This window comes from Scardinius erythrophthalmus, assembly GCF_964197995.2.
Source record: "Scardinius erythrophthalmus genome assembly, chromosome: 5".
NCBI classification, from domain to species: Eukaryota; Metazoa; Chordata; class Actinopteri; order Cypriniformes; family Leuciscidae; genus Scardinius; species Scardinius erythrophthalmus.
Genome location: NC_138225.1, coordinates 3,234,200 through 3,248,504, shown reverse-complemented (window position 1 = coordinate 3,248,504; position 14,305 = coordinate 3,234,200). Strand labels below are relative to the sequence as shown.

General features: G+C 39.4%; 1 protein-coding gene across 2 annotated transcripts in view; it reads right to left on the bottom strand.

Moving 5' to 3' along the window:
• Positions 1–14,305, bottom strand: part of mtmr4 (myotubularin related protein 4) — an 89,844-nt gene that overhangs the window by 64,204 nt on the left and 11,335 nt on the right. The window contains exons 1-2 of one of the 2 annotated variants that reach the window (XM_081365860.1): positions 9,451–9,578; positions 5,831–5,937 (exon numbers count right to left, since the gene is read on the bottom strand). In XM_081365860.1, the coding sequence (XP_081221986.1) occupies positions 5,831–5,833 (3 nt within the window). In that variant the 5' untranslated portion in view covers positions 5,834–5,937; positions 9,451–9,578. Of the gene's footprint in view, positions 1–5,830; positions 5,938–9,450; positions 9,579–14,305 lie in introns of those variants that run through there. The other variant, XM_081365861.1, reaches the window with a different exon arrangement.

Sequence of the window (14,305 nt, the reverse complement as noted above, 5' to 3'; positions counted from 1 at the left end):
CAATGAATGATTTAAGCTCTTTAAGATAAAAAGTCACGACACAATTTCAGATACACCATCTAACTGAGCAACACAGATGGACACACACACACACACACACACACACACACACACCCTTCAGAGGGTAGCGCTAGTGCAGATGTGGCCTTCTGACTCCATGACACCTATTTTTAGGAAAGGCCAAGAGACCCTGCCATAGACAACCTGACCTTTCAGCACAACACACACACTCTTCATGTATCGCATATACACCGCTCTCCTGTAACCTGACGTGCACGTAACACATGCATGACGGATGTTGCAAAACACCAACAACCAACTCTTAATTGCACGATCCATCAGAGCATTAGTCTAAAGTAAACAATCGCTGTCATAATCGTTCATCAACGTACAACAACTTGTGAACAAACATTTCGAGTGATGTCCAACATTCTGAGTGATACATGATAATAAAGTAGACAAATAAAAACACCATTATACACGAATAACACTAACCATTCAGATAGATAGAACAATAGATAGAACGATAGAATGATACAATGATAGACAGAATGATAAAATAATAGATAGAACGACCGATAGATAGAAGCATAGAATGATAGATGGAACGACCAATAAATATAAGGATAGAATGAGCGATAGATGGAACGACCGATAGATAGAAGGATAGATGGAACGACCAATAAATATAAGGATAGAATGAGTGATAGATGGAACGACCGATAGATAGAAGGATAGATGGAACGACCAATAAATATAAGGATAGAATGAGTGATAGATGGAACGACCGATAGAACGATAGATGGAACGCCTGATAGATAGAAGCATAGAATGATAGATGGAACGACCGATAGATATGTTGGATGGAACGACCGATAGATAGAAGGATGGAACGAGCGATAGATGGAACGAGCGATAGATGGAACGAGCGATAGATGAGTTGGATGATAGTTGGATGGGGAAAGCCTGTTAGAACAGATGGACTGATGGAACACATGGAACGATAGAGAGACCGATAGACAGATGGAACGAGCGATAGAGCGACCGATAGATGGAACGAACGATCATCCATCTCATCTATCGGCCGTTCCATCTATCGCTCATTCTATCCTATCTATCGGGCGTTCCATCTATCGCTCATTCTATCCTTATATCTATCAGGCGTTCCATCTATCAGTCGCTCTATACGACTATCTATAGAACAGATGGATGATAGAACAGATGACAGATGGAACGACCGATAGAACGATTGACAGAAAGAACGACAGAAAGAACGACAGATAGAACGACAGATAGAACGACAGATAGAACGAGAGGTAGAATGACAGATGGAACAGATGACAGATGTCATACTATCTGAACGACCGATAGAACCACCAATAGATAGAATGATAGATAGAATGATAGAACGGCCAATTGATTGATAGACAGATCTGTTTTTATCTATCAGTCTACAGTACTGTCATGGAAATTTTCATTGAGAATGATTCATGTTCTTCTATATTTACTGGTTTCACTGTAACTCCAGAGTCTTAATGGGTTTGTTTGAAGCTCCTGGGGCCATAAAACATCCCAGCCTGTATTTTACCACTGAAACTGTACCCAGTTACTCTGTAATGTTTCCATTCGGAGGACAGAGGCGCACAGGTGAGCTCATGCGGGACAGTTTCACAGTGGCGTGTTCAGCCCCACCTTCATACAGACAAAAACAAGGTAAAAGATTATTTTTCCTCACACAATACCATGCGGAAAATAACCTACACAAATACGTCATCAATCCACACTGATTACATCAGCTCAGATTCTGAATGGATAAGAATGGAAACATGTGAAACATATTTTACACAATCAATTTCCTCAACGAAAAACGCTCATGAGGATCATTTTACAAATGACAACAAAAAACATGAGCTAATTTTCCAAATGGAGTCTCAAGAGAACAGGCAATAAGAAAAACAGTCCAAATGATCACATTCAGAACATCTTCACAGGAACTGTATTGCACAACACAATTAAAAGTCTAGGGGTGTAACACCGTGTCCTAACCGGAGGCGATGCAATAAGATTCCAGCGACAAATAATTTGTCTGTCCACACTAGAAGCGATACAACTGCGAGATGCGTCAAAATCAATCAAAACCCACAGCCAATCAGAACAGTGTGTGGGCGGAGTCAGTCAATCAGAACAGTGTGTGGGCGGAGTCTCGTGGCACCAGAGAGTAATCTTGACGGCACTCGTAAGAAAATGGATAAGTAGCTACATAATCAAATTCACAAATATTACACCATTTAAACATTATTAAAAATACATAAGCTACTGAGTTACTTAAACAATCTTTGTCAAAGAATACACTTGTTTGTTCACAGTTTGAACGTTCTTGTTTCCATTTGTTTAAAGGGGTAGTATAATGCCCTTTTCACAAGATGTAAAAAAGTGTGTATGTGAAGTTTTAGCTCAAAATACCCCACAGATATTTTTATATAGCATGTTAAAATTGTCACTTTTTGAGGGTAAGCAAAAACGCACCGTTTTTGTGTGTGTTCCTTTAAATGCAAATGAGCTGCTGCTACCAGCACAGGGGGCGGAGCTTCAAGAGCTTGTGTCCTTTTACCTCACACACACATGCACTGAAAATTTAAAAAACTTTTAGCCTTTTATGTTCAAACCGGAGTCAGACAATGATGGAGAGACTCAAGAAGAAGTGCCAACATGTAAAAGCAACAGGAGATTTCTGAATGGTTAGTTGATGAATTTATGTAGATGATGTGTAGTTATCTTCTAGTCATTGATTAGCATATTCTGTCTTGATAATCTATAAATCGTGTTCAGGACGTTCACTAAAACTCTTTTTTCTCAATTTTTTCACTATACACAATGCATATTGATGCATTTCTGTATTGCGATATATTGTGACATGATATATTGTTACACCCCTATTAAAGAACTCAATGGAAACTGTGGCCGCAACGGGCCAGTGAGAACCATTGACCGTCTCCACTCGACCAGAACACAGAACCGGCATCAGGCCCAGGTTTCCCACACAAACACACACACACACACACACACACTCACACTGACCAATTAGTTATTAGAAAAACTAAAGGGCAGGTTCTGGTTCTGGTTCGGTTGCAATGAGACACCAGCACGGTTTCTACTGAGAGTTTGAGCAGCTCTTGGCACGAGCTCAGTTCTGGATGGGCCGCAGTGCTGCACACTCTTAAACACAGAGGTTTACAACCGGGCTTGAGGAAAATGAGGCACAAGCCGTGCTTTGTTTACGGAGCGCACTAAGTGTTTAATGAGCGCGAGGGGACGCGTTCGCTCGGAGCGCCACATCCTAATGGAAAAAACAACTAGAGAAACTGTGAGTAAAGTTAAAAAAAATCAAGAGCCCAAAAAACATCTACAACTACAAGATGGTACTCGAGTTACTCGAGCCCAATGATTTATTATGTTCAGTTCTGGTGACGCTTCTTAAACGTCCACGTTCTGCAGAACACCATGCAAAAAACACCTTTCCTGCACAAGGATTTGAGTCACGCAAAAAGTACCTAACCAAATAAACTGTAGGTTTATCCTCAGATGACCCTTGGAAATTTGCAACAGCTCACAAAAACAGCCCCAAATGCCATATTACTAACCTAAATCTATGAGTTACCACATTGTGACACTCCGCAGATTTCATGATGGACCCACGTCACCTTGACAAAGGCCACTTGTTGTGCCGAAACACTGGTAATAAATATGTTTAACCCTCTTGTGCTCTTCACATGTGGGTCAAAAATGACAATGAAATGAATGTACTATATTTTAGTTTGATAATGTTTTTTTATTTACATTTTTTTTTTAACTAAACGCTGTATTTATAATCCATTTATTCACTTTTTGAGCATAGACCTGAAAGTTAAATTTCCAACTTAAACTCTGGTAAATCTTGAATCGGTGCATTAGAGCAACAGACGACATTTTGAGCTTCTGAAGTCTATTATGGTCTTATACAAGAGAATTATGCAAGGTGTCTGCAAGTTTCTGCTGTTTTAAGACCAAAGGGGCTTTCACACCGGAGGAACCTTTTCATAGTTTCAAGAACTATTGGCGGAAGTTCCCAGATTTTGTCATGTTTCGCACTGCAGGAACTAGGAACGATTTTAGTTTTAGGAACTCTTTTGGAGGAACTAAATTAGCTCCTACTTTAGAGTCGGGTCTAAACCAGCCCTGTAAGAGCTAACAGTGATGTTAGTGTTTGCTGAGTGGCCAAAAAGGGGTATCCAATAAAACTCCAAATACGACATAGAAAGTCAAACATCAGCGTTTAAGAGCGGATATGTGCAGGTATCAATATTCTTCGACATTTCTTCAAACACTTGCACGCAAACATCAAAGACCTTCCCAACATCTGTTCACTCCTGCATGGGAGTTTATGAGGAAAGTTCACTCTGGAAGAGCAGAAAGTGGAAAAACAGGAAGAGAAGGGAATGCAAGCCATCACGACTGTTAATAACACGGGGTCAGACTGGAGTCCAAAGATACACAACATGCAATCTAAAGAGGAAAATCACTACATCCACACATCAGTCTTCACTCCGCTCTGATCTGCCAATAAAGGAAGGCTTGTTTCATAAAGGTGACAGATGTTTTGGCTTGAACTTACAGCCGAAAGGCATTTCTTTAGTGTGCATCAAGCCAAAGAGCACCGTTCCCATCTGCCCCGGCCCGCGGAGACCACAGCGCCGAAAGCATGCATGGATTTGAAGCACACAAAAAGTAAAGTACCTAACCAAATAAACTGTAGGTTTATCCTCAGATGACCCTTGGAAATTTGCAACCGCTCACAAAAACAGCACAAAATGCCATATTACTAACCTAAATATATGAGTTATTGCATTGTGACACTCTGCAGATTTCATGATGGACCCACGTCACCTTGACAAAGGCCACTTGTTGTGCCGAAACACTGGTAATAAATGTATTTAACCCTCTTGTGCTCTTCACATATGGGTCAAAATTAACAATTTTTTATTTATTTTTTTGTCAACGAAATGAATGTACTATATTTTAGTTTGATAATGTTTTATTTAATATTTTGTATTTCTAGGGGATTTCTATTTATACTAAATTATATTTACGCTGTATTTATAATCCATTTATTCACTTTTTGAGCATTGACCTGAAAATTAAATTTCCAACTCCAAAACTGTCGTAAATCTCAAATGCTTCAGAGTGAAAGACTTCAGTTTGATCTCTTTTCAAAGACGACACTTGGCAGATTATTGCTGAAGTCAAAAAAGTTAAAACAAGTGAACTTAAAAAAAAAAGTAACAGAATTTTACGTGTATTGTTATGAAAAATGCACAAAAATACTATTTTCAATTTTGATATGAAATACATTTTCAAAATCACGTTTTACTCTAAAACTGCAAGAAAATCAAAGCCATAAATCTAAACAAGTTGTGTTCCAAATTTGAGCTTGATATCTTAAATGAGTTTAATAAGATTGTGTTTGACTGCAGTACCAAAAGTTTCCACTAGATTAAATTCACCTCCCATTCATTTCCAATGCGCTCATTTTTGACCACGTTTATTATTTACAGGACCATTTAACCTTTTCGAATCTTGTCCATGAGTTTGTGTGTGTTCACACAGCAAGTGCCAAAACCTTTACCAAGTTTCGTACCATTCCAATGAAAAACACAAACCCCCCCCCCCCCCCCCTAAAATTCTAGAGGAAAGGGTGCAGTTATTTCTTCTTTGCATCAAGTTTTTCCCTTTAACTTGCACCTCAATAGGTGTGTGTTTGCTTTGCTGTTCTTTTGAAATTCACATCACTCACCATTTTCTCAGCAGGTGTGCTTTTCTTTAGTCTCGACTGCTTTGTGCCCGCTCTCCTCTCCACGACGGGTCTCGCACCTCACCGCGACAGCTCACGAGACACACAGTCTGAAAGAAAGAGGAGCACAAGTCAAAATGTAGTGGTGACACTGATCCCTGACCCATTCAACACAAGAGCATCAGTGAGGTCCAAATCGTCCCAAAGGTCTTCAATGGGGTTATGATGACAGAACCATAAACATTGTCATTTGTTTTAAGCTTTCAGTAAGATTTTGTTTGACTTCAGTACCAAAAGTTTCCACTAGATTAAATGAGTCTCCCATTCATTTCCTAATCCAAATTTTTGACCACGACAGGACCATTTAACCTTTTCCTGTCTTTCCTGAAGCTCAAACAGTAGAGCGTTGGCACTTGCAACGCCAAGGTCATGGGTTCCATTCCCAGGGAAAGCAAGAACTGAGAAGAATGTAAAATGCGTACCATGAAATATAATGTAAGTCGCTTTGGATAAAAGCATCTGCCAAATGCATAAATGTAAATGTAATTTATTCCTGTGATCAAAGCTGAATTTTCAGCATCATCTGAAATGATGTCATATGATCCTTCAGAAATCATTTTAATATAATGATTCAAAAACATTATTCCACTTATTTATTGACCATAACATTTACATTCAAGACCAGTCCATTGAGTCAAAGTTGAGCATGCAAATATGTAGTTTTGCGCACCTCTAGTATTATGCATGCATTTTATTTCTTGATTATGAGCAGAAAGTACACATCAGTGTTGTACAATAAATAATATTAGTGTTCAGCTCCGTTCAGATCGAAAGTCTTTCTCAACCCTTTCTCAGGAATGTTCAGCATTCAACGTTTTTCCTGCTCAGAGTCCAAATACTTGCACAATTCAATAGAAAACAAAACAAAAAAAATGACAGTCGGGCAAACAGGCCTGAACATGCACATATAGGAAAAGAAACACAGGTTATCAATGCAGTCTGTCACGGTCACATGCTCTAAACACCACACACAAACACCTGTGTGAGCAAAGACAAAAGTTAAATCATGTGATTTAATCATATGTGTGTGTGTGTGTGTGTGTGTGTGTGTGTGTGTGTGTGTGTGTGTGTGTGTGTGTGTGTGTGTGTGTGTGTGTGTGTGTGTGTGTGTGTGTGTGTGTGTGTGTGTGTGTGTGTGTGTGTGTGTGTGTGTGTGTGTGTACACACACCCATGGCACCACATGCTGTGTTGAGTTGCTAACCCGCGCCGCTCTCACCCGCTGACACAACCTTGATCTCCGGCTACAAGCTGACTAATAGGATGAGCTTTGATTTACAGGAAAAGGAAAGTAAAAAACTCCACAGGTGTCACACATGGGAACACACAGATCATACAACCACGGATTCTGCTGTTTCCTTCCAAAAAGCTCAATTCCACTAAAAATAAACCATAATAAAAATTAAAGTTCTGTAAAGAAATTCATGTTTCAGACAGGCATTTCAAAAGTAAAACAGAGATATTATTTAGTTAAACTTATTGTGTGTAAAAGTGCGTCTGTTATTGATGTTACCAATGCTTTGGCAATTTAAAGCCTTTTTTTGAGCATGCCAAAAAGCCATTCGAATCATGAGTTGATGAATACAGCTGTCATGGAGTAGCATTATAGCTGTGTATCATTTTCAGCTATTTTTGCAAATTAAAAATCGATTTTTAATTCACTTATTTGTGAAGACAACTTAACATTTAAAGGGACACTTCACCCATTTGCATTAAGCTTTGCATTGTTAGAAACCCAGTCATACTATTGAATGGTCGTGCAACACTCTCTCATTTTCCCCTGAGACAGGAGAAATCTGTTATTTACCTCTTACACTTCCTCCTACAATGACGCAAAATTCGTCATTTTGCGTCATTGTAGGAGGAAGTGTTAGAGGGGGGGATTTCTGTTAAGACTACAGACACTAGTTTCTCATCTTTCCCAGGGTGGGGCGCGCTCACGCTACAGACCTATTACAGATCAGTGGGTGGGACTTTACTCTCTGAAACTGAAAGCAATATCCTCCATCTTGTTTGAAGCTAAGCTAACAGGCGCTGTGGAGACAGATGTAAAGTTATAGCGGAGGAGAGTGCTCAATATGATATAGAAGAAGAGGATTTCGGAAGTCTGATGCTTGAATCAGGTGTTTGTGGCTACCTTTACAAGCCGCATTATAGCGAAGAGCAGCCGAGGCAGAAGACCTGCCTGCCGCGGACGAGGAGCCCGGACTGGCTCGAGTTAGGGCAGACTGGTGGCGCCGGTGATCTCACTATGCAACTCATAGACTGTATGATGAAACTACGAACACAGAGATAGAGTCCGTCTGCGGCAAAGAATTTCAACGATGACAATTTCTCCTGGACGAAATCTCTGAATCAGACGAGGACACGGACGTTTGTGTTGAGAACTATCCTAGTTTCGCACCGCATTTATGTTCTGACTGAACATCCAGGTACCATGCAATAATTCACCTTTTCGAAAGAAATACAAACGAGGAGTAATGCACTATATGAGTTCGCCAACTAACTAGACATTTTGTGTGAATGTGAAATGAATTTCAAGCTCTGGTAGTAGCTAGCCTTGTAGACGGAAGAGTGATTTCTCTTATAGGCAGATATGCGCTTTCTGGATTAGTGGGAGTGGCTTGCAGAGCTGTGCAATGTGGTGCATTGTGGGAGTTGTTGTCTTTCATACAAATGCGTTCTGAAGTTATTTTTTGTCTTTTCTCGGTCACGAAGGCACCAAATTCAAAAATTATTTTACATTTCGACTACATATATGACCCAGTTTAAATAAAAAACAATGTTCAAATGGGTGAAATGACCCTTTAAGGATAAACAGGCATATGAAGCAGACATACCTCGCAAAAAAAAAAAAAAATTGGTTAGACTTTAATTTTAAGATGACCTTGTTACAGTGTAATTACACATTTAAGCAATATTAATCACATGTACTTATACAGGTTTATGGTTAGGATTATGTTTGTTGTAGGGTTAGTTCCATGTAATTATGCATGGTTTATAGATATTACTACATGCAACACAGGAACATTGTAAAATAAAAGTGTTACCAAAAAAAATTAAATCATGGTGGGCCAGGGTGGACTCGGTTAAAGTTGACTGGGCAAGAAACAATTGACACTGCCACGAAGCCAAAAAAACCTTGCTGAACTCTGACTAATAGTTTCAAACATGACAGCTCTACATGAATACCAGAGGGCAGCCTTTACTCTCAATGCTGCAGAGATTCATTTAAAACACACCCTCTGACTCCTGCACACACACACACACACACACACACACAATACAAACACAAACAGAACAAACTCTCTCATGAGACACGTAATTGACAGTTCTCACATTCCCTTCATCTCATTGCACTTTAAAAGAGAAGAGAAACTTTTAAACTGCGCGTCTGAGGCGACATTGTATCATTCAACAACACTGAAACATTGTAGCGGTTTGTTGAACGTTCTAAAACTTCAGAAACCGCTACAAATGTAACAAGCGCAACATTCCACTCGCGCGCGTGTCAGTGTCAGCGCGTGAAAAGCTCGAGACACGAGAAAAGAAGTGGAGCTCTTACCTGAGCAAGTCTCTGTGCGTGGACACAAACTCCTTTAGATTTCATGCCACGATCACGCCTATCACACACATACAAACACACACACAGAGAGAGAGAGAGAGAAAGCGCGCGAAGTGGGCGGGGATTCGGCGATGTGAAGTACGTGACAGCGCTGTTCTTCTTGTGCATATCTCAGCGACATGCATGGCAGTTTACATCGAATGTGTTCTAAACACACTTTGAAGGCATGTGCGATCAGACTGCAGTGTGTTCTGCTGCGCGCGCATATAGGAGAACACACACGTCCATAAGCGCGCGCTGTGTTTTGTTTGCATGTAACGCCCCCATTTCACGATCACTATAGAGTCTCCGGACCCCTTCTGAGACCCCGCTCCTGTCTGTGTTTACACTGCCCTGGAATGAACTGGATAACACTGGCAGAGGAAGCCATTTGGAGTTATTTAGTTTAGCTTTAATGTTTCTATAAGCGACAGTCCAGCACCACATCAGATGCTTAAAATGCTCATTTACCCGTTAGTTTCATTTGAATACATATATATATATATATGGTATATATGTATATTTATATATAAATAAATAATGACTTTATAATGGTAGAAAAAACATTTTCATAAGGTCAAAACTGCAGAATGAAAATCCACTAGGCGTTATATTGGCACTCAAGGAGCCAGCATAACAGATTATGATTCATTAAAATGTATTCATTTACAGTAGGCAAGGCATGTACACTTTATCAGTATGGGAAACAAAGTTCTATGTTCTCCAAATTGGCAAATAAAAAACTAATAATTAAAAGCACTTTTCTCTTTGGACCACAAGCCCAAAAACGACAACGTTATTTACATTTTTTCCAAGTCTAGCTATGTCAATCTTGAGATCTCTGATATCTCAGGGTGTTCCAGTTCAGTAACAGACTAACATGCAGACAGTTGACAAAATCCAAAGAAACTTGCACAACCTTAGATTTATGAATCAGTGATAATGTGAGCTTAATTATTCAGCGTTTATTGCACTTATTATTTCTCATTGTTACACACAAACTTCCCCATATTTTGCAAAGCCTCCAGACACACCTCCTTTAAACACGCCACAAAACGCCATTTATGGAAGTATCATATACACTGCACTCACTGACCGAACACTTTATGACGGGCGTCTCACCTGTTACACGATGGAGGAACTGAAAGGAAAGTGAAAGTGTGAGAGAATTTTCCATTTTCTCTGTTTACATCCCACACAAATTCCCTAAGAATTGTGTGGGACTACAATTTTCCGTGGCACTTGGAAGAAATCTTGGGGAAAATATGTGCCAGTATATTTCACAGGTTTTCCCAATAACACAGAGGACTTTTTTTTTTTTTTTTTTTTAAGATTAATTCTTTGACTTTAAACACATAATCATAAACCTTCCATCACAAATATCAGACGTGAGCTCGAAGATCTGAACTGGAGTTGCTGCCACACACTTCCAGAACAGCAAAGCCTTTGAGTAAATGGAGAGATCCGCATTCCCACAGACACACCCACTGTGGAGAAACACGGGTCCAAACACGCCAGTCCTTATCTGACTTCACACACAGCAAAAACTTCATGAACCCAACCATTTATACATGCATTTCAGAATGCAAGTGATGGATTGAAAGACAAACGTGATTGAATATGGTCATTTATGGCCAACTTTTTAATGCCAAGGACCTTCAAATGTGACGATACCCCTAATCCCCCAAAATGTGAGGCAGCTGTGAAGTTTTAATGTATACAGATCCATTTATATTGTGTCTGAAAATATAAAATGCAATAAAGACAACATGAAGTTTGCAAAATCCAATAATTAGCTCTTTGTTATCGCACACTAAGGCTGGAAATATTTTTTTATTTTTTTCCCTCCAATTAATATACTTGAATAACACTTTTTATAATGATGTTCCAGAGCAGCTTTACTGAATATAGTGAGAAAGATAATAAAAACAAAACGAATTAAAAAAAAAAAAACTTCTCTTGAATGTAACAAATGAAGTTTCTTTATTGTCATCAATGGTTCCATGAAGAACTTTTAACATCCATGGAATTTTTTTCAAATGCACAAAATGTTCGTTAGATGATTAAATTGTTCATTACACTAAGAAAAAAGATGGTTTCTTTAAGAACTGTTAACTCTATATTTGCCATACGCGTAGGTGTCTAAAAAAAGCCTGATAAAACATCTGATCTAACCTTTTCATTTTAATATCCAGTTGCGAGAAATGGTTCCTTTTTTGGGGTAAATATTGGTAAAACATTTTTTAGACGTCATTACGGCTTTCAAGGCCCTAAATTCTCATCTTTCATGACTATTTTGAGTGTTTAGGATTTTTTCCTTTTACAAAGTACTATGGCTGCCCCGATGGAAATGTATAACTGTTCCAAAAACAAGTATTATCCAGACCTCCACTGGGAAGGAAATGTAGAGACCGGAGCTCCTGGAACTTTAATTGAATACCCCTGCTTTATAGTAACCCCTTGACCTCAGTTTGAAAACCCCAGAGTACAAAGTAGAAGATTTAAAACATGTCAGTAATACTTGGCCCTGTTCACTCCTGGTATTAAGATGGGTTTTGGTCGATCGGATCACAAGTAGACGAGGGAGACACATTCCCGTTTACTCCTGGTCTTTTAATCTGTCTCTTTTGTCCACTTCTGTCCTGATTTCTTCGAGGCTAGGGTCTACGGATGGGTAAATGCTGGGCTTTTTCAGATCTTTCAATCTAATGGACGAAATCAGCTTGTGAAATTTACACATGAACACGACTGGAGACGACGGAAAACATGCGGAGAGCATCAGCTTTCGTTTCTGCTCTGACCGCAGCAAGACCAGTCGAACGCTGTGAGTGTGTGTTAGAAATCAGGAATGGTGAGAGAACATTGTGCTTGGTATGTTTTTCCTCTTCAAACCAAACTTGGGTCTCCAGCCGAGAAAGTTTAAATCCAGTCTGGCAAGAGCTCTTCCCATTATGTTTACTCATTATGTCAGTAGGCAGAGAGCTGGGACCTGTAGTTGCAAGTATCCTCGTAAACAACGCAGTCATTTATGTCTTAAGTGAATGTAAACAGTTGAGAAATCAGTGCATTCACTCTTAAAGTGACAGCAGCCTAATAAACCTGGGGCCTGTACCATGACAGTAGTTGAACTAACTCAGGGTTACAGGATTAGTTGAGTTGACAAAACCAAACCAATCCAACCAGGCTTTGTTGGCACTATGATGCTGATCATCAACTTTCTCTGTCAACTCGGGCTTTAATTCTGAGTTTAGGAGTTTAGGCGTGACATCAGTAGCGAACAGCCAATCACATGCTGAGAAAGAGTGAAACAGATTCATTTCTCGCGAGAGAAGAAGCGTGCAAATTTACACAGCAAGAAGAAAATAGCCGTCTATGAAAGAGGACAATTAAAATAAAAAGTCTTGCTATATCAGTGCAAGTAAAAGTTGTGAAGTTAGTTTATACAGTTGATAAAGGTAGAGAAAATTAGGTTAGCCGTGTAGTGTAAGTTATTATGGTCGATGAACACTGCTAAAAGCCAAACCACTTTCATGGTTCCTAAAACCAAGGGTTGGCACAAACTAAACTGAAACATATAGGGCTAGCCACCTAAACCAGCTTCATGGTACAGGCCCCAGGTTATCTTTTGTGGCTCTTCGACCACATGAGGGTCTATACCACGAAAGCTACCTGGTCGAATGTGTTTTCGACTACCTCTGGAAGTGAAAGTGGACAAGTTCAAAACGTTTTAAAGGGGTGGTTGATTATGATTTGACTTTTCTAACTTTAGTTAGTGTGCAATGTTGCTGTTTGAGCATAAACAACATCTGCAAAGTTACAACGCTCAAAGTTCAGAGCAAAGGGAGATATTTGCTTTTAAAGAAATGGCTTTAAGGACTAAGAAATGGCTGTAGCTTTTTAAGGACTACAACAAACGGCTGGTAGAGACTACACCACATTCCTCCCGGGTTAGTGACATCACCAACCCTAGAATTTACATAAACCCCGCCCCCTGAACACGATTTATAGATTATGAAGACAGAATATGCTAATCTATGACTAGAAGATAACTACACATCAGCTTCATAAATTCATTAACTAACCATTCAGAAATGTCCTGTTGCTTCTACATGTTGTCACTTCTTGAGTCTCTCCATCATTGTCTGACTCCGGTTTGAAGATAAAAGGCTAAAAGTTTTTGAAATTTTCAGTGCATGTGTGTGTGAGTGCAAGCTGCTGAAGCTCCGCCCCCTGTGCCGGGAGCAGCAGCTCATTTGCATTTAAAGGAACAGACACAAAACGGTGCGTTTTTGCTCACCCTCAAAAAGTGACAATTTTAACATGCTATATAAAAATATCTGTGGGGTATTTTGAGCTAAAACTTCACACAAACACTCACATCAGAGACTTATTTTACATCTTGTGAAAAGGGCATTATAACACCCCTTTAAAACCAGTTAACTCCTGTATTTAATGTCGTCCACTACTGCTCCGATCGACCAAAAATCATCTTAATACCAGTTGTAAACAGGGCCTAAAAGCAGCGATGCTGTTTAAATGATGTATACAAGTACATTTACATTTATTCATTTAGCAGACGCTTTTATCCAACAACAGAAGTAGTTAAACTAACAGTAGGACAACAATATGCAAGTGCTATGACCCTTCCCAGTTTAATCTGACGCAGTACATGTAAAAATAATAAATAAATAAAATACAAGTAAACATACAGCAACAGATTGTGGAACAAAAATGCTTGCGTCCTCAATAGCCTATCATTTAGCAAATAACTTACTACTGTACTAGACGTGTGGGATGAAACTATAACAGCCTTCGA